The following is a 27657-nucleotide window of genomic DNA, read 5'->3' on the forward strand; positions in this document are numbered from 1 at the left end:
TCTCAACATGTCCGAACCATCTTAATCGATTTCTTTCCCATGTGTCTACTAGCGTCTCTTCTGCACCACATTCTTTTAGAATTATCTCGTTACTTACTTTGGTTGATGCTAAAATATAAGGGACCTTCCATAAACAGGGTGTCCAGCGACCTTGAAAACCTGGTTGATTTTTTTACAAGAACCTTGAATTTGAATCTCTATTTTGCTTTTAAATTAGTTATTTTATTGAAATATAAAAAGTAATTTAAATGTTCTAGTCGGTTAGGAAAGAAGTATCTCGTTTAGAAGAAATCTTACTACTAAAAATTTGTTTAATTATCCAGATATAATTTATCTTTTGTTCATTACAGAATAAATAAAAAGATTTCAGGGCACTTAAATAATTCATTAAGTTTTTTATTTCTTCTTCTCTGATATATAATGTTAAAGTATACAATTTTGTTGTGCTATTTAACTTAGAAATTATCAAAATTGTTAGTTAAACAGTTCAATGTTAATTCAGTTTCAGAATTAGAATTAACTATGGCTATAAAACGGGATTTTCGAGGTTGTCCATTCGGTTTTAGAGTATACGCCAGATTTTGAAAGTTTATAAAATGATTCTAATGATTTCAAAATGTTTCAAAATATTTCAAAGCTTTTATAACGTTTAAAAGGATTTTGAGCATTCCGAAAAGAGTGAACGGATTTCGGAGGCTTAAAAAGGATTTCAAGCATTTGAAAAAGACGTGTAGACAAGGTTTTAGAAAGATTTGGAATATTTCACAAAGATTTCAAGGATTTTTAATATTTTAAAAAGGGTACAGTACACCAGATTTCAAAGATTTAAAAGGTTTTAAACGACTTCAAAATATTTTAAAAGATTTCAAAACATTTCCGAAAGATTTCAAAATTTTAATAATTTTAAATGAATACAAAAGATTTTTAAAAAATTGCAAAGAATCCATAAGGATTTCAAAAGATTCAGGGTAGTCGCTGGACTGGGAAACCTGGAAAACCGGGAATTATATAAGATCGGGGAAAACCGGGAAATGACAGTGAGTTTATTTTTTGACCGGAAATTTCACAAAATTTTTAGAATAAAAATATTATCCAACTTTTGCTTCAACCGTTTTTTAAATAATTGGTTAAATTTCGATTTTTATAAATTATTAAATCATTTGGTTTAGAATGCTTAATTAGAAAATCTTTCACTTTAAAAATCTTCCATTTTAGATTTTGAATTTTTAAGCATATATTTTAATTTAAAGAATGTTAAAATTTAGCTTTAAAGATTAAAAAAAATTAGAAGTGTTTAAGATCGAAGATTTTTTAAATAAAAACCAGGGTAGCCTCCGGAGAGGGAAACCGGGAATTTTACGAATTTTCAGAAGAAAAATCTGCCCATGTTCGATTTTAACAGTTTCTGAATTAATTAAAGTGTAGTTTTGAAGATTTAAACAATTAAAAATTAAAAGCATTTGAAGTTCAAAATTTTTGATATAAACAGTTTAATTTTATTAACCATAAATATAAACAAATACATAATAATATTGTCATAATTAAAGATTTTTATTAAATTTAAAATATTGTGAGTCTAAATTATTTCATTTTAATCCCATTTACTTTGAAATTTCTTAATAAAGAAAAAGAATAAGTATTCAATATTTAGCAATATTTTACTGTTCACTTAAGACGAGTAAATTGAAACCAAATATTTAAAAGAAAACAATTTGAAACTGAATTGCTTTACATTGAAAGCTTTGAATCTTTGGATTTCCGAATAACTTTTAAACTTTTAGCGTTACAATTTTAATTGTTCTATTGAAAAAATGTTTCATTTGTAAATGAAATTGTTGAATTTTTATGTAGAAATAATAACTGAACACTTATTTTATGTAGAAAAAATTTGAGTTGTTTCAAGAGATCTTTAGAAGTTTTGAAATATTCAAAATTAATTAAAAACTTGCAATTATTTCAAGTAGTTTAAATAAAGTGTGTTATCATTTTTTTCAGAACTTTTAAATATATTTTTTAATTAATCGAAATTTTCCTACAATTTTTGAAAATCCTTCAAATTAAAAAAAAAATTTCCTTAAAATCTTCCATAATTTTTCAATTTTCCTAAGAATCTTTAAAAAAAATGTCCATTCTTTTGAAGTCTTTCAAAATTCTTAAAATTCTAAATTTCTTTTTGAAATCTGCAAAAATCTACATTTTATTTTAAATTCGGCTGTAAGCATTTCAATTTTTTCATTATTTGAAGTTCTAAAGTTAATTCGAATCTTTTTAAAAGTACCAACAATTTATATTTGCATCTATATTTGGATTTATATTTAGATTTTTGGATCTTAATCTGAATCTTTGAACTCTATAATTTATAAAAGTTCTAAATTTTGCAGTTTATTTGCCTTTCATTTAACATTGTTTAATTGAAAAGTGTTACTACCTTCCATTTGGTACGTTTAAATTTTTAAGCATTTGAATATACAATTTTTAAATTGAAAAACTTTTAAACTTCAATTTTAAATTTTTGTAATTCAAGGATTCCACTTTGAATGCTTTAATTTGTTGTTTATTGTTAATTACTTTATATGGAAAAGTGTTTAGATTATAGTTTGATTTTTTGAATTTCATTGGCCGTTAAAAATGTTTGCGAACTGGGAAATGACCGGGAATATTTTTTTTCGATTAAAACGGCCACCCTGAAGATTTCAATAATTTAAAAGATTTCCAAAGATTTTAAACGATTTCAAAAGGTGTCAATGCATTTTAGAAGATTCTAAAGATCTCGATGATTTCCAACAACCATAAAAGATTTCACAAACAAAGATTGAAGAAAGATTTCAGGTAGATTTCCCCAAACATTTCGAAATATGTCACAAAGATTTTGAAAGGTTTTAAGGATTTCAGAAATTTTACAATTTAAAAAGATTTCAAAAGATTCCACAAAGATTTCAAATATTTTAATGATTTGAAATGAATTTAAAAGATTTTATAAAGCTTTCATAAAAATTTCATAAAGATTTCAAAAGATTTTAAGAATTTCAAAAATTTCGAAAAGGGTACAGTACGCTATAATGCAAAACATTCGACAGATTTTTAAAGAATTCACATTTTTTTAGAAATTGTGCACAAGATTTAAAAAATATTTCAGTGATTTCAAATAAATACAAATGTTGTAGGAAAAATTTCACAAAATGTCCAAATATTTTAAAAAGATTTCAAATAATTAACAAAAGATGTCGGAAATATTTCACAAGTATTTTAGAGTTTATAAGAATTTCAAAAAATTTCAAGAATTACATTTTTTTAATATTTCAAAGATTTGAAGAACATTTCAAATGTTTAGGGGGGGGGGGAGTAAAGGTTTGCACTTTCAAAAAATCGATTTTCTTTGTTTGTCTTTTCTTATTGTTAAATATTTCAAGAATATACTCCCAAAATTTTAAGTCAATCTGAGTGGAAATCTGGTGGAATTTTTCGTGGAAAATAGCAGATTACTATTTAGATGGCCAGCAAAAATTTTTAAATGCAAAAAAAAAATAATCAGAGAACGTTGGGGGGGGGGGGATTTGATGATACTTTCACTAAATTTAAATGGTTTTTGATTTCCGATGATTTCCTACCGAGATTCAGTGAACACCGCGAATTATTTTTTTCCAAGACGTTTTCGGACAATCTCTGCCACCGGCTTGTTTTTAAATATTTTCAAATGAAAAAATTACAGAATATTGCCAAAAGTATGCTTAATAATGTACAAAAAGTTTAGATACATTTCCTCAAACCATACTCTTAAAAAAAAATCGCAAAAAAAGTGTTTTTTATGCTGACCCCCCCCCCCCTCCAAATAAATTTGAGAAGATTTCAAAAAATCTCAATGATTTTAAACGAACACAAAAGTTTTCACAAACAGAGATTAAATAAAGATTTCAAAAAATTTCACAACGATTTTAAAGAATTCAAGGATTTCAACGATTTTACAAAAATTTTAATAGATTTCAAAGAAATTTCAAAATTCCACAAAGTTTGTAATTACTTTAAACGATTTCAACAAATTCACAAAGATTTCAAAAATTTAAACAAGATTAAAAAAAATTAAAGGATTTCAGAGACTTTACAATCATTTCAAAATATATTCCCAAAGATTTCATAAAGACGACTTATGTTTGCAAAAAATTAAGAACTTGTTTATTTATGATTCTGCTTCCTTTAGAAATTTTTGGCTGATAAAAAAATATAATATTTTATCTTTTACATGCATGCAAAACGGTCCTTTGATTTTTTATGTAAAAAAAACTTAATACTAAATACGAAATGGTTTAAATTCGTAAGATTTTAATTCTAATATAACACATTTTCAACAAATAGTTAATTTTTATTTGAGAAAGGTGTGTTTTTTTTGCCATAAAAGATCAATTTTCAATTCAAATGGATGAATTTTTAATCAAACATAATTTTCGATCAAAAAATATTACTTTTACATTATAGTTCAATTTTCAACAAAAGAATGAAACTTTTAACAGAATAGTTAAATCTTTAATGAAAAGGATGAATTTTTAAGCGAAGTAAATTATTTTTTTTGCTAATAGGCGAACTTTTAACAAAATACATGAATCTTCAATCAGACAATTAAATCTTCAATTAAAAAAGATTATTATTGAACCAAAAATGGAATAATGAAATTTTCTGTTTACAAAATTATTTTAAAAAAGCGAATTTTTAACCCGTGCAGTTCAACATAAATAGGAATTTTTAACAAAATAGTTGAATCCGCAACCAAATAGGCGGAAACAAATGAATTTTCAACACAAAATTAAGTTGTCAAGCTAAAAAGTATAATGTTTTTCTTTAAGTTGACTTTTAAACTGGAAAAACACCATTTTCAACAAGAAAGTTAATTTTCAATCAAGAAAGATAAATTTGTTAGAGAATTCACTATTTTGGGTTAAAAATTTTACAATTTGAAGGCCATTTTTTCTTTTTTAACTGAAAAATCTTTTGTAGCTGAAAATTTGTCTATTCAAATTGAAAATTGGTCTCTGTTGGTTAAAAATGCAACTGATTTGTTTGCAAATTAATCTAAATTTTGGTTGAGGATTCAGCCATTTTGTTAATAATTCGTCTTTTTTTTTGGTTAAATGAAATTAGTAATTATTTAAATTTTTTTGTGAAAGTATCAACTGTTGAATTAACTATTTTTTTAAGATTATTTTTTAGCAGAAAATTTAACTATTCCAACTTTTGGTGTAAAATTAATTTTTTTAATTTGAATGTTCAACTATATTGGTTTAAAATTCAACTTTTTGATTAAAATTTCACTTTTTTGTTAAAGAAATCATATTTTTGGGTTGAAAATTGATGTGTCTTGTAAGAAATTAATCTGTTAGTCTTAAAATTCAAATTTTCAAGTTAAAAATGTAACTGTTTTTATAAAAAACGATTTCAATTCATAACATTTTACATTGAAATGCATCGCATTTTCGACAAAATAGTTCATTTTCAAAAAATATAGAAGACGTTTTTACCATGAAAAATCAATGTTCAATCCAAGCGGATGAATTTTTAACAAAAAAGTCGAATTTTATTCAAACAGCTGAATTTTTAATCTACAAGGATGAATTTTTTGAGCAACAAAGTTAATATTGTACCAAAAGACGAATTTAAACGAAACACGTGAATTTTGAACCTAATACTGTAATTTTCAATTAAAGACGATAAGTTTCCAATTAAAAAGTGGAATAGTTAAATTTTCGGTTCACAAAATTATTTACAAAAAAATTTATTCAACCAGTGCAATTCAACAAAAAAGACGAATTTTTAACAAATTAGATAGATCCTAAAAAATGAAAAAGCCCCATTTTCAACAACAAAGTTAATTTTCAATCAACCTTCCAAAGCAAATATTTCTTTGATATTAATAATTAAACATTATGAAAAGAGTTGAAAAAATTGGAAGAAAATAAATTTGTTTTTAAAAATACGATAAAGTTAAAAAAATCAGTTTTTCCGTGAAAAAAGGTATTATAATTATTTTTATTATTATAATTTTGAACGATTGTTTAAAGTAGTTATATTTAGAAACATTTTAATAGACAAAATAAAAGTAATAAAACTGTACGCAATGAGTATCAGACACGCTATTTTTCGAATATGAAGCTGAAGCCCTACTGCCTGAGCATGATTAATTTTTAACTGGAATAGATAAATTTTTGGTTTCTTTTATATAAATGACCCAAAAACTGAGTGCTTTGTAAAAATCTTTAAGAAAATTTTAGGAAAACAGTCAAAATGTTTCCGTTTTAGGTAGAAGGTTGACAATGTCTCAAGATAGTATTAAGAATTTTTACTTGATTGCATATTTAAGTAAAAAAAACGTAAAACATGGTGTGCTTGAAAAAAGGGTTAAAAAAAATAATTAATGTGAGAATTATGTATGATGTTCATTAAGTACTGTATATCTTTTTAGTATACATGATTTTACTTAAACTGTTGATTACATAAACAATTTTTATTTAAAAATGCACATTTTGACTATTTTTTCATGAATGTGCCTAATTTTTTACGGAATGAACTAGAAATGTCTTTCCAGGAACTCATAAATATCATATTTTTCATAATGACACAAAATGTTAATTATATCAATAATTTTTATAAACAAATGCAGATTTTCACCATTTTTTTCATGAACAAGCTTAATTTTGTGTGTAGAATCAACTCGAAATGTCTTGTCAAAGACACGTGGGCAGTCATATTTTTCATATTGACAAAAACTTTTAATTCCGCAAAGAAAATTAAGTCTATTTATGAAACATTTGTGGAAATGTGCATTTGTTTATGTAATTTACAATTCATGTAATTATATTATATTATAAACAAATAGTGCATATTACATACAATTTTAAAATCTTAAAAAAAATGGCATCACTGTTCATTTAGACTTTAAGTCTGACTAAACAAGTCAAAGACTCTGAGAGTGCTTGACTTTTAGTAAGTTTCGTTATACAAGGAAGACTGATGGTCATTTATAAAAAGAAAATATAAAAATCTTAAAAATTGGACTGTCAGTCGATCTTTGTCTGAAAAGGTTCGTTTTTCTCACTCTGCGCCCTCTCACCGTAAAATTGATAACGTAGTTGATCTCCCGTCACACATTATTTTAGTTATATATATCAATCAGAAAATCTCAAGGACTTTACATAATTAATTTTTCTTTGCAGCTATACATTAGTGTGTGAGATACCATATCCACGATTGTCATATAATGAGCCAGGGGTTACATACACCGTATTAAAGTATCCAGAAGACATACAATCGAGTGTAGCTACAATTCCAACGACCCTGCGTTTCACAGCACGCGACTGTGATTCCGCAACAGGTGTACCATACGCAGATCAAGGATACAGCGATGAGTACATGGTATGTAGCTGATTATTTTAGGCCTCGGACTAACCACTTTTTTTTTTAACGATGACAGTAAGGTAAACTGACCATTACTGGGACCGTTTAGGAAAATCTAACCCACATAAACACAATTTTAAAGTGGGGGATTGAAATTTTTGGCACAAAAGCCGTTATAATAAGTGGCTGAGACATTATTCGATCGATTAGAACAAATAATACATTGGTAATTTTATAGTAAATTAATATAAATAGATATTTTTAACCCATTAAGTTCCAGAACGAAGAAATTTCTCTCTTTCGTTTGAGCTTGAATAATTTTATAAAAAAGGCAAAGAATTTATCGTAAAATACTCTTTTCTACTATTTTCGGGTATGGTCTAAACGATGCAATAGTTTTAAAAACGGGAAATATTAATTTTCAATTAATAATTAACAAATTTTAAAAAAATTCTTTTTTTTTTAAGCAATTTTTTTCAATCAAAAAATAGAGAGGGTAAGGCATTTGTTTTTACGGTCTAAAATATGCACAAAATGTCTGAACTTTTCAAATCCGTTGAGTTTTTTTATCTGCGGTTTTTTAAACAAAATGGCGGCCAAAAAACGGGTATCAAAAATTACAAATTAGTTTTATCGATATCTTTGGCCCCCATTTTGTTTTTAAAATATCGTAGATAAAAAAACCCAACGGATTTGAGAAGTTCAGACATGAGACAATGGGGCTTATCAAAATAAAATGGCACAATTTACTTTTAACTCATAAATTGAATTTTTTAATAAAATTAGTAAGTATGCATTAAAATGTAATATTATAAACTAATATTATCGATTTAATTGCAAATTAAACTGTATGGTAGTAAATTTTGAATTGGAATTCATCTTAATTCAAGTTAATACAAAAAGTGAAAAATGTATTGAAACAATTTAAATTATTTTTTTATTACAAATTTTATTATTTGGTTGAAAATTTTATTGACTGACAAATCTGTTTTGATTAATATTTCAACTATTTTGTTGAAAGTTCGTCTTTTTGTTTCGAAAATTGGTCATTTTAATTATAAATTACATTTTTCTTTGAGAAAAATGCAACTATTTTGTTAAAATTGATATTATTCAGGTAGAAAATGAATAAATTTGGTTACAATATTTTTCCTTTTTTAATCAAAAATCGTATTTTGTTTAAAAAATCATGTTATGTTTAATTTATAATTAAAACATTTTTCGTTAGAAATATTCACTATTATATTTTTTAATAAGAATTTATCTTTTTTGGTAAAAAATTAGTCTTTTTTATTTAAGAATTAAAGAATTTGTTAGAAAATTAGTCTTTTTTGTTTAAGAATTAAAGAATTTTTTAGAAAATTGAAGTATTAGGTTAACCAAAAAAGTTAGATTTTGATACAAAACTTTTAAAAGTTGATATTTTAACCAAAAAGGATTTTAATTACATATTGAAAGCAGACAAATTAATTGTAAAGAAAAATGAATTCCCAATCAAACTTCTGAAGCCTCAACCTAAACAGATTAATTTTCAACCACAGTTGCATTTTTGCTCAGGAACGATGAAATTTATCATGAAAGAGATACGTTTTCGAACCAAAAAGACGAATTTTCAAGAAAATAGTTCAAATTTTAATAAAAAAACATTTTTCAGTCAAGAAATAAAAAAAAAAATTTGACCAAACTGTTGAATTTTCAAGTAAAAAAGATGAGTTTCATTCAAATCAGTCATATTTTTTATTTGAAAATATAGATTTTGAACAGAAAAGTTAATTTACTCAATTTATCATCAAAAGTAAATCGATAATATTAATCTTAATAATATTTCATATAAATCTATATTTAATTTTAATGCACACTTACTAATTTTGGTTGAAAAATTAAATTTATGAGATACTATATTACCATTAATTAACTAAGCAGTTGGGAAATTTTGATTATTTTTTAATAAATTTATAACTTGTGAGGACAAAAATAAATAGTGGTAACAAATTTGAAAGAACTTCAAAAATAATAAAACATTTTTACTTTTATCATTTATGTTGGAATATAAAAGATACTCAACGATATTTATTATTGTCTCAGTATTGGAAATACTTCTTACGTTGTCCCAGCAATTTTGAAAAGAAAAATTACGCTGACGAGAGTATTTTTTAACTTTTTTTCTAACTGGCTATTTGAGCCCTCCAAAATTTTGAATTTTCAAATTTTCAAGCTGTTGAATGAAGAAAAAAAAATGAAATTAAATAAATTAAAAGTTTTTAGCATTATAAAGTTTTTATTCTTTTTCAATTATTATTATTATTATATATATATAGTACATACATTTTCTTCTCAAAATGGTTAAAAATCTAAAAAATAGTCAATTTTGTAATTTCTTTATGAAAATTGTTTGAATAGTTAATAATTATTGTAAATTTTCAAAATATCGTAGGAAAAATGATTGGAAGTACATTCTTTGTTGATTCCAAAAATAAATTGAGCCGATTCTTCGAAAAATGGCCAAACACTTAATTTTCTCATGAAAGTAGTTCAAATAATAAATCTTTAAAATTTAATAAGTATAATTAATCGGAAAGACATTCTTAGTTAAATTTAAAAAAAAACTGACCTAAAAAACTATTTAAAAATTGCCAAATTCGGTTTGTTTTATGAAAGTTCTTTAAATAATTAATAATTCTTGTAAATTTGACAAATAACTTGTAAAAGAGTAATCGCAAAGACAATGTTAGTTAGAAACGATTTTGAAAGAAAATACAATGGATTTCCAACCAAATAGTTATATTTTAAACTACAAAAGATCAATTTTCAACCAAAAATTAAAAAGTTAAATTTGCTGTTATAAAAATTACTTTTCAATAAAAATAAAATGAAATTTCGACAAGACTGTTGAATTTTTAAGCCAAAGATACGAATTCTCTACAAAGCAGTTGCATTTTCTACATGTTACTACTAATTTTCAATAAAAAATGTAATAGATAATATTATACCAAAAAATATTGTAATTTCAAGTAAATAATATAACAAAACACAAAAGAATTTTTAACAAAGTACTTTAATTCTTAACTAAAACAGATTCATTTTCAACCCAAAATTTGCATTAACAAAAAAAAAATTTTCTAACAAAAAAAACGGAATATTAATAAAATACATGTTCTTTCTATCAATCATTAAATTTTCAGCAAAAAATATTAATTTTCGATCAGAAAAAACGGTTTTTGAAGAAAATACATTAATTTTTTTACTAACAAAATCAATTTTCTATTAAAAATAAATTAATTTTCAAGAAAAATAAAAGAAATTTTCTACAAAACTGTACCAAACAGTTGCATTTTAACCGACAAAAAAATATAATTTTTACAAAAAATACGAATTATTAGCAAAATACATATATTTTCTACCAATAGTTAAAACGATTTTTTAAAGAAAATACATAAATTTTTAACTAAAAAAGATCAATTTTCAACAAAAACTAAATAGTTCAATTTTCAGTTAAAAAATTAATTTTTAATAAAAATAAAATGAACTGTCTACAAAGAACTTGCATTTTCAATCTGGAATACTTTTTACAAAAAAAAATTGGTCTACTACATATTTTGAATAATAGATTTGATTACTGTCCAAATTTTATTTTATTAATTTTTAGTTTATATTTTTTTCGTTTGTAAACATTTTTAAATTAAAAGTTGAATTTTTAAACTAAAAAAAGATAATTTTTTAACAAAAAATGGTGTAATACATTTTTATTGAGAAGAAATAGTTTTTAACTAAAAAAAAAGAATTTTCTAAAAAAAAAAAGACAGTTTAAGTTTTCAGCTAAAAATATGAAACTTCAACCCAAAAAATTAACTTTTAAGAAAGTAGTTCAACTTTCAACCAATCAGTTTAATTTTCAATCTAAAAAGATGAATATTCAACGAAAAATGTAATAGTTGATATTTAAAAAACAGAATATTTTAATTTTAAATAAAACACAGTTGGATTTAACAAAAAAGATTAATTTTCAACCAAGTACTTTAATCATCAACTAAAACAGATTAATGATCAATCAGACAGTTGCATTTGTAACAAAAAAATTTGATTTGAAATAAAAAGACGAATTTTCAACAAAGAACATCAATTTTCAACCAAATAGTTAAATTTTCTAACAAATTGTTTAATTTTCGAGCCGAAAATAGGAATTTTCTACCGAACAGTTTGGCTTTTCAACAAGAAAATATGAATTTTCAACAAAAAAGTTCATTTTCGACCGAGACAGATTAATTTTTAACTAGATATTTGCAATTTTAAACAACAAGAGATGAAATTTCTACAGGAAGAGATACATTTTGAAACCAAAAAGATTAATTTTCCACAAAATAGTTGAATTTTTAATAATGCACCAAATTTTATTATTCTGGAAAGAAACAAACTTTCAGTTAAATTTTTAACCGAAAAGTATGACTTTTTAACAAAATTATTTAATTTTCCACCTTTTTCCATCTTTTTCAAGATTAACAATTTTTTTTGGCGGGAAACTGAGAGAATATTTATGACCCCTTTGAAAAAAATCCCAGTTGGAAGGGATCGGAGAACCCTTTTTTTTTGGTATAACTTGGCAGAGTTTGAAATACAAAGTATTTTATTTTAAGTGTTTGAACTAAGCAATTGTCGATAATTGTTCACAAATAAATTTTTTCGACATTAATAATACCAAAACATTTAAAAAAAAACTATTAATAATAATAATAATAAGTGGTCAAAAATAATTCAAGACGTTCAAAATTTAAGAGTTTTTTTTCAAATCGAGAATCTGCAAATAAAATTATTTCAGAATAAAATTTCGAAAATAGATCAAATTAAAAACTTTAAAAACTGATTCCTTAAAATTCAAAGGAATTGAAATTGCATTAGCGCTTTCAAAGAAAAATAATTTTTAATTTGATACTACTTTAAAGTACATTGGACGTTTCAAAGTAGAAGCTGCTTAAATTGTAGAATTTTACTTTTTTATTACATTTAAAAAAATTTAATAAATGCCACACATTTTTTTCTATGATAAAAAATTAATTTTTCGTTATTTTTACATATCAAAATGTTAATTTTTTAAATTATAAAGCTTTAATATTAAATTATTCGAAAAAATGTTTTAAACAAAGTAATTTTTAACTTTTAATAAAAAAGTTTTGAAAACGTTATCTGTTGGATATAATAATATAATCAATTATTTAAGTCAATTTAACCATTTTTTTTACTTTTAATATTGAAAAATTAGTTTTTATGTATTTTAAAATTGATTATGTTTTTAATATTAGGTAATAGAAACTAAAGGACATGTGAATTTCTTGCTACTTTTTAATTTAATTTGAAAATTAAATTTTTAATTATTTATAAACAAAACAATTTTTATGTAATTTAAATTGTAAAGAAAACTAAACATTCATTATTTTATTTCATAAAATAAATTTTAGCATGAAGTTTCGAAGAGAAATAAGGATCTCGAGTTTAAGGGTTCCCAGCGGCAAATTCATTTCATATTTAAGTGGAAAAATTCTGAAACCCAGGGGAATGACTACCACGCATTCAATAAATAAATTAGAAATTTGATAAATTGTAGACTATACCTAAAATTGGAAATAAACATTGGAGTTTGAAAAATTCGATGACACTATTTTGACAATATATTTTTATAAATTTCTGACACTCTTAACACTATTTTTTTTATGTCTGAAGTGAGTCCGAGGCCCGCTATTATAAAGAAATCTTGGCAATTTCTTCTGTTTTCAACACTATTGTGAAAATTTGTTTTTTCTCTTATCCAGCTGGAAGATTTAGAAGTAACTTTAGCCGATCAAATGCGAGGAGCCGGAGGTAGAGCTGTGGACTTTGGTGCTGTTTGGGAAGCAGCAGGAACTCGAGGATTCGTTACGGCTGAGGAAACTTTTGCTTTGGGTGCTACAGTTTCTACTGTCGAAGAAGCTATTCAGCGATTAGTGGGTTTCCTCGGTTTAGAATCGGCGGAACGTGGCGATCGAGGTCAATCGGGTCCGGTTGAGTTTACGTCTCTACGAGGTATTTTCCGAGGCGGGAAAGAAGTATTTGCTCGGGCTAAATTTGCTTTAACGGATGGACAGGTAACGATGCAATTGGCGGTTCGCTCGCAGGATCCCGATGTTGCTGAATTAATACTTTCTTCCATAGGATAAGCAAAATGTTACGTTATCGACCTACATAGCTATAATAAGCAGAGCAAATTTGTACAGACTGGGAATTAAAATCCACATTACATATTATGTTTACCTAACAGTTTTCAAATAAATAACATATGGAGGAGAACGTGTTTTTTAATTTCAAAAAGAAATGTCAATTTTCCACAAAGAATTGCATTTTCAATTTGGAAGTTCTAATTTTAAACAAAAAATTTCATTTATATTTAAAACAAAAAGGATTTAATTCTAAGTAAAAAATAGTTCAATATAACGAAAAAAGAAGTAATTTTCAAAAAAAGTACCAAACGGTTGCAGTTTTAACCAACAAACCAGAAATAGATATTCCACCAGAAAAGACAAATTATTAACAAAATAAATATATTTTCTACCAATATACGATTACACCAATAATACGATTTTTTAAGAAAATACATGTGTTTTTAATTAAAAAAGATCCATTTTCAACCAAAAATTAAGTTAATTTTCAATAAATATAAATCAAATTTTTAATCTGGCAATACCTATTTTCCACACGAAAATGTAATAGTTTATATTGAAACCAAAAATGAATGTAATTTTCAATAAATTGAAATAAATTACATATGGGCGACAAAGAGTTTTTTAATTTATAAAAGAAAAGTGTACATTATTTCCCAGCCTGTTCTGTTATACGTCTTCTACTGAAATTTTAGGGACCGTACTTAAATTATGTAACAGCTCAAGGCTTATTCCTGAAAATTATATTCTTAGTTATATTCAATAAAAATAAAACGAATTCTTTAATAAACTGTTGAATTTCTAAGTCTAAAATATTAATTCTCTACAAAACAGTTGTATTTTTAATTTGGAAGTACTAATTTTCAACAACAAAATATAATAGTTGATATTTAAACAAAAAAAGATTTTATTTTAAGTAAAAAAACAGATCAATATAACAAAACCAAAGAAACAAAACGAATTTTCCACAAAGTACTTGAGTCCTGAACTAAAAGTGATTAATTTTTAACCAAGCATTTTTACAACAAAAAATAGATTTTCAAACAAAACAGATAAGCTATTAGCGAAATAAATATATATTTTCTACCAATAGTTAAAACGATTTTTTTAAGGAAATACATGCATTTTTAACTAAAAATATATATTTTCAAACAAGAACCAAATAGTTAAATTTTCAGTTGAAAAAATTACTTTTCAATAAAAATCAAACAAATGTTGTGTAAGTCTATTGAATTTTCAAGTCAAAGATGTGAATTCTCTCAAAAAACAGTTGCATTTTCAATCTGGAAGTAAAAAATACGTTAATATAACAAAAATAAAAAAACGAATTTTCAAGATATTACATGAATCCTAAACTAAAACAGACTAATTTTCGACAAAACAGTTGCATTTTCGCATTGTAAAATTGACTTTTGATCTTTAAAATCACCAAAATTTAGAAATTTCTGTTTAGGAATTTTTACATTTTAATATTTTGAAATATTGAAAATTCACAATTAAAAAATGCAAATTTAAAGTTTTATATTTAAAAATTCTGTATCTATTTTGATGATTTTAATACCAAATTTCTTTAATTTGGAAGATTTCAAGTTGAAAAATTGATTTTTGATCATTAAAATTATCAAAATTTTAGAGTTTTTGTTTATGCATCTTGAAAATTGAAGAGTTTCAAATTGTAACCCTTCAAAATAGTAGAAATTTAAATTGAAAATATTTAGAATTAAACAGTTTTTAATATTGAAAATTCTCATTTAAAAATTCGGTAATTACCATGCCTTTCTGATTTTGTTTTTTCAATTTGGAAAATTTAGAACTGAAAAGTTGATTTTTGTTCTACAAAATAATAAAAATTCAAGAATCTTTATTCATACATTTTTTAAATTGAATGCCTTTGTAATTTTGATAAATATAATGAAAATTAAAACAAGTTTTTAGCTTTAAAATTAAAAATGCTGTAATTTTTATGAATCAGAATAAACATTTCTTGAATTTGAAAAATTTATTTTTGAAAAATGGACTTAATAATTATCAAAATTTAAGAATTTTTATTTATACATCTTTATAGTTTAAAAATATAAAATTATACGTCTTTAAATTTAAACTATTAAAAGAAACGTTCAAAATTACATATCTTGCAAACATAAAACTTGAAAATTAATTAATTTGCATTTTTGTGTTTTCAGAATTCAAAAATTCTCAATTGTATCTCTTCAAAATTGTAGAACTTTGAACTGTAAATCTTTAGAATTGAATAGTTTTTAACACTGAAAATTCTAAATTAAAAATTCGGCAATTACCATGCCTTTCTAATATTTTTTTCAATTTGTTAAATTTAGAACTAAAAAATTAATTTTTGTTCTACAAAATAATAAAAATTGAAGAATCTTTATTCATAGATTTTTTAAATTGAATGGCTTTTTAATTTTGATAATTATAATGAAAATTAAAATAAATTTTTACCTTTAAAATTAAAAAGGCTAAAATTTTTATGATTTAGAATAAAAATTTCTTGAATTAAAAACATTTACTATTGAAAGCTGGACTTAAAAATGATCACAATTTAAGAATTTTGATGTATACATCTTTATATTTTAAAAATATTAAATTATGAGTTTGAAATTAAACCATTAAAAGAAACGTCCAAAATTACACACCTTTCAAACATAAAACTTGAAAATTAATTAATTTGCGATTTTATATTTTCAAAATCCAAGAAATTTCAGTTATAACTCTTAAAAGTTGTAGAATCTTCAATTACCAATCTTCAAAGTTGTAGAACTTTTACCATTCTAAATTTTACAATTAAAAGTTCTGTAATTATGATAGCTTATATTAAAAGTGTCTTCAATTTAGAAGAATTTCAATTAAAAACTTGACTTTTGATCTTCAAAATCATCTAAACATAAGAGTTTTTATTTATAAATCTTTACAAATCATTACTTCTTAATTTCGAGAATTTACAATTAACTATTAAACAAGTTTTAAGTTTTACAATAAAAAATTCAGGAATTATGATGCTTTATATTAGAGATGTCTTTATTTTGGAAGATGCAAAATTAAAAAATTAAATTTTGATCTTTAAAATCATTCAAATTTGATAATCTTTGTTTGTACATCTTTAAAATGAAATAATTTTCAATCTTAACTATTTAAAATAGTAAATCTCTAAAATTGAAGGTTTTGAATCTTGATAATTTACAATTATAAAATTCTGTGATTAATCATTAATAATAAATAATAAATAATTTTTCTCTCTGATGATACTTTATATTAAAAATGTCTTCAATTTGGAATATTTAAAATAAAAAATTAACTTTTGATCTTGAAAATCATAAAAATGTTAGAATTTTTATTTATAAATTTCGATAGATAGAAAATTGAAAAGCTGATCTTCAAAATGAATAAACTTTAAGAATTTTTATGTATACATCTGAAATTGAAGGGTTTTCAATTGCAGATCGTCAAAATTTGATCATTAGAAAAAAACGTTCAAAATAACATACTAATTTTAAATTATTCGGATTGAGAATTGAATGATCTTTAATTGCATTCCGAATAAAACAATATTCGTAAGAATAAAATTTCCATAATGTCTTTTTGCGTCTATATTAATATTTATTTTAATTCGTGAATTCATGAATTTAATCCTTTTAAATAAGCGCGGCATGACGCATACGCAGTGCGAAAAATTTAAAAATTTGGGATACTGCGCGTGCGCGATCTGCTTGAAGCTCACTTCACACGTGCAAAACTGACCAGGCGGACAGCCATATTTAAAATCACCCGGTGAATTATAGGGTGCGGGGTCAGGCTGAAAAGAATCTGGTTACAAATTATATTTTGGTGAATAATAATATTCCGTTTTCGTTTCTCTTTCAACTGTCTTCGTTTTTCATCTCTCTCCATAAGCGAGGAAGAAAGACTGCTTTGCAGTTCTCGGTTTGTATACGAAAAATACGAAATACGGTTCCTGTTTCTCTGCTCGTTGCTCTGTTCTTTCGAAAATGGCTGCTGTACTGGACGAAGTCGGCCAGTCTGCCGAAAAAGTCGTGGACGAGGTGAAAGATGATATCGTTGACGAGGAAGATGAAGCTGGAGCAGCAGAAGCTTCAAAAAAGAAAAAAAAGAAGAAAAAGAAGAAGAAAGCCGGTAAGTCTATCGCAAAGTCTTAAACTGTTGCTTACTGTATTACTGTTTCGTCGATGACACGTGTTAGTGAACTATTTCATACGTTATTTGTACATATGTGTGTGTGGTTAATGTTTATCTCGTGAAAAAAAAGTATGTGGCGAAACATATTTTGTGTTTTAACTTGTAAATTTACATCCAATCTTTTTAAAACTCAACGGTTTTATGTGTTACATACCTACCAAGAGTATCAACTGAAATCAAGAATTTGTTGGTTTCATTTTAGTTAGATATTTACCATTGCTATTTAAAAACACGATAAATTGTTGTTGATACGAAAAATTAATTTATATGTTTGTTTTCGGAGAAATTGAATAAATTTGGAAGCCATTAACCTTACAATCTTAAATCCCCATATTAGTATTTTTGCATTTAGAACGTGGCGAAGTATGATAAAAATTTATATTTTGCTGTGAAATGAAGTCGATTGGAGTTCAAATTGGTTAGAAAAAGTATTTTGAACTCTGAAACATTCCTTTTCCGGTTAAAAGTTCAATTATTTGGTTCAAATTTGAATTATTTTGTTGAAAATATAACTATTTTCAGTGTTTCAAGTGACCTTGAAAACCTGGTTTTCTCCTTAAATTGTTGTTTAACCTTAAAATTTGAAAATATTCTTGAATTTTTCACGGGGACCCTGAATAAAATTTTTCTATTCTTTTAAAACAGTTATTTTATTGAAATACAAAAAGTTATTTAAGTCTTTTAGTATATTATAAACTAAATATATCGTTTAGAAGAAATCCTGCCAGTGGAAAGTTTTTTATTTATCAGGATGTAATTTATCGTTTATTCATTACAGATATATAAAAACGATATATAAAACGAATTCTTTAATAAACTGTTGAATTTCTAAGTCTAAAATATGAATTCTCTACAAAACAGTTGTATTTTCAATTTGGAAGTACTAATTTTCAACAACAAAATATAATAGTTGATATTTAAACCAAAAAAGATTTTATTTTAATTAAAAAAACAGATCAATATAATAAAACCAGTGAAACAATTCTATCAGTTTTTAATTTTGTCTCCACTCATATAGACTGTTAAATATACATTTTTGTGATATTCAGCTTACAAATTATAAAAATTATTAGTTGAAAATTTCGATGTTAATTCAGTTTCAGAATTAGAATGAGCCATCGGCATAAAAGATTACAAAACATTACTAAAGACTTCGAAAGGTTTCAAAACATTTAAAAAATATTTCACTGAGATTTGAAATAATTCAATTATTGCAACGAATAAAAAAGTTTCACAAATATGAATTTCCAAAATATTCCGAACTTTTTATAAAGATTGCAAGGATTACAAAGATTTTGAACATTTTATGAAGATTTCAAAAATTTTAAATATGTTATATAGTGTGTCTAGTGACCTTGAAAACCTGAAAATCTCCTTGAATTTTTTTTAAACTTTGAAACCTTGCTGAACATTTTTTTATTCGTCAAGATATAATTTATCTTTTGTTTATCACAGAATAAATAAAGATATTTCAAGGCACTTTTTGTTGAGGTGTTCAACCGCTCGGTTTTTGAGTGTACAACCAATTTCAAAAGGTTACAAAATATTTCTAAAGATTTCAAAATATTTCAAACATTTAAAAATATTTTAAATATCTTGAACATTTCATAAAGATTTCACGGATGTTAACGATTTAAAAAAGGCGCGCACGCCAGATTTCAATTATGATTTCACAGCAATTTTAAAAACATTCTAAGATTTCAAAGATTTAAAGGATTTCAAAGATTTGAAAAAGGGTACAGTACACCCGATTTCAAAGATTTCAAAAATTTGAAACGATTTCAAGAAGTTTTAAAACATTTTAGAAGATTTCAAAATATTTCCAATAATTCAATGACGTTCATGAATACAAAATATTTTCCAAACAAAGATTCAAGAAATATTTTATAAACATTTCAAAATATTTCACAAACATTTCAAGGATTTCAAACATTAAAAAAAAGCGTGTACACTAGATTAAAAAGTTTTTACAAAAATTCCCCAAAGATTTGAATATTTCATAAAGATTTGGAACATTTCACAAAGATTTTAAAACTTACAAAAGAGTTTAAAGATTTAAAAAGGGTATATTAAACCACATTTCTAAGATTTCAAAACATTTCAAAGATTTTAAACAATTTCAAAAAATTTTAAGGAGATATCAAAAGATTTCACTAAAATTTGTAATAATTTCAATAATTCCAACGAATTCACAAAGATTTCGAACATTTCGCTCAGATTTCGAACATTGCACAAAGATTTTAAAACTTTCAAAAAATTTTAAAGATTTTAAATAACTTCAAAATTGTTTAGGAGATGTCAAAAGATTTCACAAAAGTTTCAAATATTTCATAAAACATTCATAAGGATTTTAAAACAATACGAGAATTTCAAAGATTTCAACAAGGGTGCAGTACACCACATTTTTAATATTTCAAAGCATTTCAAAGATTTAAAACGATTTTAGAATGCTTTACAAGATTTTAAACGATTACAAAAGGTTTCTCAAATATTTAACAGAATTCTTAAGGATTTTAAAACCTTTCAAGAATTTCAAAGATTCCAACAAGGGTAAGGTGCACCAGATTTCAAAGATTTCCAGAATTTTAAACATTTTACAGAAGCTTTGAAAAATGCCAAAAGATTTCTCAAAGATTTGACCGAAATTTCAAGCTTTCACTAAGGTTTGTAATACTTCACAAAGATTTCAAAAGATTTCAATGATTTCAAAGACATTACAAAGATTTCAAAATATTCCTAAAAATTTCACAAAGACGAATCATGTTCGCAAAAAATTAAGAATTTGTTTATTTACGATTCGGCTTTCTTTAGAAATTTTTGGCCAATAAAAAATGAAATGGCTCATTTTGTACATGTATGACAAACGTTTATTTTATTATTTGATGTAAAAAAGGAGACCTGGAAATGTTTGATTTCTTGATCTGGAAAACATGGAAAAGACCTTGAATTTCGTTCCTATGAATCGCTAGACACCCTGTTATAGCAAACAAGATTTATAAGTTTTCAAAATATTTTACATATATTGAAAACATTTTAATGATTTAAAACGAATACAGAAGATTTCACAAATATTTGAAAGATTTACCAAAAATTCCATAGACATTTCAAAAATTTGACAGACTTAAAGGGTTTAAAATATTTTCCCAAAATTCAAAAAGTTTCCAAAACATTTCACAGAAATTTTAAGATTTCACAAAGATTTTAAGTACTTCAAGAGACTTCAACGAATTCATGAAGATTTTAAAAGATTTCAAGGATTTTAAAGACGTCTTATGTTCGCAAAAAATTAGGAATCTGTCTATTTATGGTTCTATGTTATTTTTAAATTATTGGCCAATACAAAATAAAATGTTTCATTTTTTTACGTCTATGACCAGTTGTGATTTCATTATTTGATGTCAAAAAAATAAGATTTGGAAAAATTTGACTTCTTGAGATGGAAATCCTGGAAAAGACCTTGAATTTCGTTCCTAAGAATCGCTGGACATCCCTATTTTTGTAAAAAGTCGTCTTTTTGGTAGAAAGTTCGTCTTTTTGGATAAAAACAGATATTTTGTTGAAAATGCAACAGTTTTTGATTGGAGTTTAATCATTTTTGTTGGAAAATTTAATCATTTAGTTTGAAATTAATTTGTTTTCATTCATCCTTCTTGCTTGAAAATTCAAGTATACTTGGTTAAAAGTTGAAAATTCATCGCTGGTTGAAAAATTAATTACTTTTTGTTTTAAATTCCCCTTTTCATTGGAAAACTCATCAATTCCATTTTATTGACAGTAGTTAAAAATGTAATATTTTATCATTTTATTTATTTTATTAATAATACTTTATACAATATTGTATCAATACTTAAAAATACTTACAATACTTACAATTTTTACGATACTGTATCCAAAAAGACGTATGCACTCCTATGTCAAGAACAGTGCTAATCTTCCAGACATTTCTATCTATCCTAGCATGACCGCGACGTCATGCTACAAAACTCACTATTCTGCAAAATGTCTGAGGCCTTTTTTGCTTTTATTATATTGGTCTGTAAATTTGGAAATTGTACTATTTCCAGGAAATGTTATATTTTTCACGTGGTTAAAGAAATGAACTATTTCATAGATTCAATATAATTAATTCATTTTTAAGTGAAAATTTGTTTAAAATATTTATCTGTATTATTATTATTATTATTGATAGTCTTGGAAGAGTTGCATACAGCGCCCTCAATGGAAGTTTACCTATTTCCCCGTTTCTTCTTTTTTTTAGATTCCTCTTTTTTTCCTGTTTTCAAGAAATTTCCTCTTCATCTTTTTCTCTTAATAGAACCCGAATATCATATCCATCATTTTTTGTTGAAAGTTAATTATTTTTGGTTGAAAAGTCTACTATTATATTTTTGGTTCAGAATGCATCTCTTTTGGTTAAAAATTCAACTATTTAGTTAAAAATTTTGTTTGTTTATCGAGAATTAAACTGTTATGCTGAATATTCGTCATTTGGTATATAAAATTCGTACTTTTTCATTGAAAATTCACTGTTTTCTGAAAAATTCATATTTTTGGCTTAAAATTTCAACTATTTGGTTGGAAATGCAATTGTTTTTAGTTGAAGTTTAATATTTTTTGTTAGAAAATTCGACCATTTGGTCAAAAATTCATCTTTGTAGGTTGAAAACTCAACTGTTTTGTTGAAAATATGATTCTTTTATTGAAAGTTCAACGATTCTTTTATAAAGTCATCTTTTTTGGTCGAAAATTCAAGGGTTTTCCTAAACATTCATCTTTTTAGAGGGCAAATTTGTTCTTTTGGATTGAAAATTTATCTTTTTTTTTTCGTAGAAGTCATTTTTTATTAGAAAACTGAACTCTTTTGTGGTAAATTCTTCATCTCTTTTGGTTGGAAATTTAATTATTTTGTTAAAACCCTTTTTTTTTTAAATAATATGTTTTAGTAAAAATTTCATATTTTTTTGTTAAAAATGCAATTATTTGGCTAAAAATTAATCTGTTTTGACTAAGCATTCAATTTTTTTTGAAGATTAATCTTTTATGGTTTAAAATTCGACCAGTTAGTTTAAAATTAATCTTTGTAGTTTGGAAATTGAATTATGTGGTTAAAAATGATTTTTTTTTTTTTAGAAAATTCAATTTACAAATTTATCTGCCTTGGTTAAAAATCTTCTCTTGAAAATGACACCTAAATTAGTTTAATTTAAAAGAATTTATTCCCCTATTATCGAATCTTCGAACCTCATTCTATAAAAAAAAATACATTTTAAATAGGAGCTGGAGAAGCTAGTGCTGATGTTCCAGAAGGGGATGAAAATGGACCGAAAGATACTGATGGAGTTCCAGACGGTAATCTTAAAATGTTAATTTTTCTAGCATATAACTTATAAATTGCGAGCGTGTTATTGTCTTGAACAAGTAATTTTGATAACAGGATCTGCCGAAGTGACAGAAAATGGGGCAGAATCTGAAGAAGCCAAGAAAAAGAAAAAGAAGCGTAAACCACGGAAAGGTGGAGCCAACCAACAAGATTCTATTTCAGTTCCAGTATCAGAATTATTTCCAGATGGTAATTTCCCAGAAGGAGAGATTATGGAACATCCTCATGCGACAGGAATTGATGATAGAACTGCAAAGGATCGATTTTCGAGCGAAGAAGCCAGAGCTCTTGACCGAATGCATGCCGGTATTTATAATGAGGCTAGGCACGCTGCCGAGGCTCATAGACGAACACGAAAGCATATTATGAATTGGGTTCGTATTTTATTTTATTAAAGACTGAATTTATTTTTTGACCGGGAATTTTATCAATTTTTAGAAGAAAAATGTGTGCAAGTTTGATTTTAACAGTTTTTAAAAATAATTAGCTGAATTTTGTTCTCTAAAATAGTATGATATCGTTCAGTTTACAATGCGTAATTCGAAAATCTTTTACTTCAAAATTTTCAGTTTTAGATTTAAATTTTGAAGCGTAGGTTTTTGTATTTAAAGCATTTTAGAATGCAGTTTTAAAACGTAAAAAATTTTAAATTAGGAGCGCTTGAAATTTACAATTTTTGGTATAAATCCTTTTTAGTTTATTAACTGTGAATATAAATTAGGTTTTTTTTTAAATTTTACTGTACATCGAGGATTAAAAAGTGAATAATAATTGATTTTACAACATGAATCAAAGTCTGTTAAAAACTGAAGAATTTTCAGTTTTTAATTTAAATGTAAACGCTCGATTGAAATTTTTTCAACTATTTTCAATTGAAAAATAACTTCAAAACAAATATGTTCATAATTAAACGATTTTATTTAATTAAAAATATTGTTTGTCTAAAATTTGAAAATTTTTCTTTTTCAATATTTTTTAATTAAGAAAAGGAACAATTGCTTGGTATTCAGAAATATTTGGTCAAATATTCAAAACTTAATAAAAAAGCTAAACTTTTAATGTTATAAAAATTTATGTATAATAAATTTTGAACATTTATTATTCCTCGAAAAATTCTAGTAATTTGAGGAGATATTTAGAAGGTCTGAAAAGATACAGAAATTAATTTAAAATTTGGAATGTTTTCAAATAATTTCAGCGAAGTGTCTACGTATACCGACAAAATCCGTATATTCGTACATTTTAAAGGATTAAAAAATATATAGGAAAAATTGGAATTAATTCAAAAGATGTTAGAAGTTCTGAAAAAATTTCAAAAATAATTAAAAAGTTGAAAAAATGTAAAATAACATAGATATTTAAAGATTCAAAAATAAAATTCTGAAGATATGTGAGGATTTTTAAACTATTCAAAATAAGAATAATTTTAATTAAGGAAGTGGTATGATTATAACCAAAATTTAATCGTTCAATTTTTTTTGTGATTAAAACGGCAGCCCTGAATTCCTCTTTTTCCTCTATTTTCTAAAAACGTTTTCCCAATTTTTTGGGTTTTCGCTTTCGTGTGAACTGAAATAATAGAACCCAATAAGAAAATCCAACCATTTTTGCTTGAAACATAATTCATGTCGGTTGACAAGTTATATTTTTGGTTCAGAGTGTATCTTTTTTGATTAGAAATTCGACTATTTCGTTAAAATTTGAATTATTTTGTTGAAAATTTAACTATTTTGTACAAATTTATATTTTTTGGTGAAACATTCAACTGTTTTGTTAAAAATTTATCTTTTTATATTGAAAATTCGGTCATTTGGTTTTAAATGTTATTTTTTATTTGTTGAAAATCATATATTAAGTTCAAAAATTCATCTTTTTGGTCGAAAACTCGACTATTTTGATGTAAACTTGTCCTTTTCTATAGAAAATGCGTCCTTTTTTGTTAAAAATGCATTTTTTTGGTGGAAAATCCAACTTTTTGATTGAAATTGCTACTGTTATTGGTTAAACATTCGACCATTTTGTTGAAAATGCATCTTTCTTATCGTAGAAAATTCTTTTTTTTTTTTGTTGTAAATTTAACTACTTTGTTAAAAATAAATTTTTTTTGGTTATATATAATTTTGTGTAATTTTCATCTTTTTTTTGTTGTTAAAATTGTAACTATTTGGTTGATTTGCAAAATACTCTGTTTGAAAAATCTTCTTTTTTTGTCGAAGATTCATCTCTTGGTTTGCAAATGAATCATTCCATTGTTAAGTGTAAATTGTACTTTTTTATTTTTGACTAAAATTTGAATGATTCCTTTTTCGGTTGAAAATTTAACCATTTGCTTGAGAAATGATGTCTTCACTTTTTATTGTAAATTGGTATTTTTCATTTAAAAATTCAAGTATTTTGTTGGAAAATTCTACTATAGTCGGTTAAAGATAGAAATACTTTGTTAAAATTTAATTTTCTTTGTTAAAAATTCATCTTTATGGTTGAAAATTCAACTATATTTGGTTGAAAGTTGAACTATATTTGGTTGAAAGTTGAACTACTCCATTAAAAATTCATTTCTTGTTGAAGATTCATCATTTCAATTGGAAAATCAGCTCGTTCATTAAAAAATGAATTATTTTGTTGAAAATATTGTCTTTTTGGTAGAAAATTAATTTTCTTGGTTTTTTACTTTCTCTGCTTGAAGATTTATCATTTCACATAAAAATCCTCTTTTTGTTGACAACTATACTGTTTTGTTTAAAATTCATTTTTTAAATTCAGTATTATTATTTTTAACTGGAAATTTATCTACTCCGCTTTCGAGTGTAAATTGATCTTTTTTTGTTTGAAAATTCAACTATTTAGTTACAGATCCATCTTTTTTGGTAAAAATTAATTTTCTTGGTTGAAAATTGATATTTTTGTTGGAGATTTCTTATATAATTGGTTGAAAGTTGAATTATTTTATTAAAAATGCATTTTTTAAGTTACTCTATTTGCGCATATGTATATACCACACTGGGATTCCGTCTATTTAAATGATAATAATTCGTGGATAAATGAAGTAATTAGGACTTATAAGATTCAATTTACTTGATAAAAATGACTGATAAATGCAGCAGTAATAAAAATAAATGTAATAAATAAATTTAAAATAGCAAAAAAAGAAAGAAAATTAGAACCCACTTTGAAACTGTAAACTAGCAAACTAGTGCGAATTCGCACCAAGCGCAACTTTCAAACCAAACATATTTAAAATAGGACGGGGGTAGACCCTTCCATGTACCGGATGACAAAAGACACTTGTATGCAAATTTTTCTGGTGCGAATTCGCACTAGTGTGCTATATGAGTGTTACATATATGAACATAGTGGAAAATGAATGAATAAAGTATTCCTGCATACTTCATTTGTTAATAGGTGAAGCCTGGAATGACAATGATCGAGATATGCAATGAGCTTGAAGATACCGCTAGAAGGTTGATAGGGGAGAACGGGCTTAAAGCTGGATTAGCATTTCCTACTGGTTGTTCAAGGAATCATTGTGCTGCTCATTACACACCCAACGCCGGAGATCCAACAGTTCTTCAATACGATGATGTTACCAAAATTGATTTTGGAACACACATTAATGGTCGAATCATTGACTGCGCATTTACCTTATCATTTAATCCAAAATACGATAAACTCATCGAAGCTGTACGCGATGCGACAAATACCGGTATCAAGGCTGCTGGTATCGATGTGCAGTTATGCGATGTTGGCGCTGCTATTCAGGAAGTCATGGAGTCTTATGAGGTTGAAATAGACGGCAAAACTTACCAGGTAAATATATTAATAAGTTATAATATTTACGAACTTTTTTTAGATATAACAGGCCTCGGATCGACACACTACTGACACTATTTGATACTTTTTTTAAACAATGACACTATTTTGCTACTATTTCTAAAAAAATGACATTAAAGAGATTAAACTGAAATCTGGATTTAAGTAAGGTTTTGGGCATCGCTTGCAATGGCCTTCAACATAAACCCCGGGAAATTACAGTGGATTTATTTTTTGACCGGGAATTTGACAAATTTGTAGAAAAAAATCTGTTCAAGATTGATTTTGACATTTAAAAAAAAAAATTGGTTGAATTTGTATATGTTTTAATTATGATATCCTTTAGCGTAATTCGAAAAAATTGAAAATTAGAAGCCTTTAAATTAGACAATTTTGGATAAAAAATTGTTTGGTTGATTAAATGAGAATATAAATTATAATCATTTTTAAAACTGAACTGTAGGATGAATAAGTGAATAATAATAAAATTGATTTTACAAGACGATTCGAAATGAGTTCAAAATTTAAGAATTTTCATATTTAAGCGTCAAAAATTAAACCGGTTAAAACTCTATAAACTATTTTCCATTTTAAAATACGAGGGTAGTTCAATAAGTCCTTAGAATGAAGTATAAAAACAATTTTTTTTGGGTAAATTTTTTTTTATTTTTCAACATAATCTCCTTGGAG

The 27657-nt window shown here is 25.1% G+C and overlaps 2 protein-coding genes across 2 annotated transcripts in view; both read left to right on the top strand.

The window, feature by feature from the left end:
• The window catches only part of LOC117176149 (coatomer subunit gamma), a 29361-nt gene extending 15666 nt beyond the window's left edge, over nt 1–13695 (top strand). The window contains exons 6-7 of the mRNA XM_033366232.1: nt 7200–7398; nt 13182–13695. Of these exons, the coding sequence (XP_033222123.1) occupies nt 7200–7398; nt 13182–13565 (583 nt within the window). The 3' untranslated portion in view covers nt 13566–13695. The remainder of the gene's footprint in view (nt 1–7199; nt 7399–13181) is intronic.
• Nucleotides 13696–17334: 3639 nt separating this feature from the next.
• LOC117177213 (methionine aminopeptidase 2) overlaps nt 17335–27657 on the top strand; it is a 27185-nt gene continuing 16862 nt past the window's right edge. The window contains exons 1-4 of the mRNA XM_033367760.1: nt 17335–17714; nt 23052–23126; nt 23212–23531; nt 26560–26964. Coding sequence (XP_033223651.1) covers nt 17570–17714; nt 23052–23126; nt 23212–23531; nt 26560–26964 — 945 coding nt within the window. The 5' untranslated portion in view covers nt 17335–17569. The remainder of the gene's footprint in view (nt 17715–23051; nt 23127–23211; nt 23532–26559; nt 26965–27657) is intronic.

The sequence above is a fragment of the Belonocnema kinseyi genome, chromosome 7 (assembly GCF_010883055.1).
Source record: "Belonocnema kinseyi isolate 2016_QV_RU_SX_M_011 chromosome 7, B_treatae_v1, whole genome shotgun sequence".
Lineage (NCBI taxonomy): Eukaryota > Metazoa > Arthropoda > Insecta > Hymenoptera > Cynipidae > Belonocnema > Belonocnema kinseyi.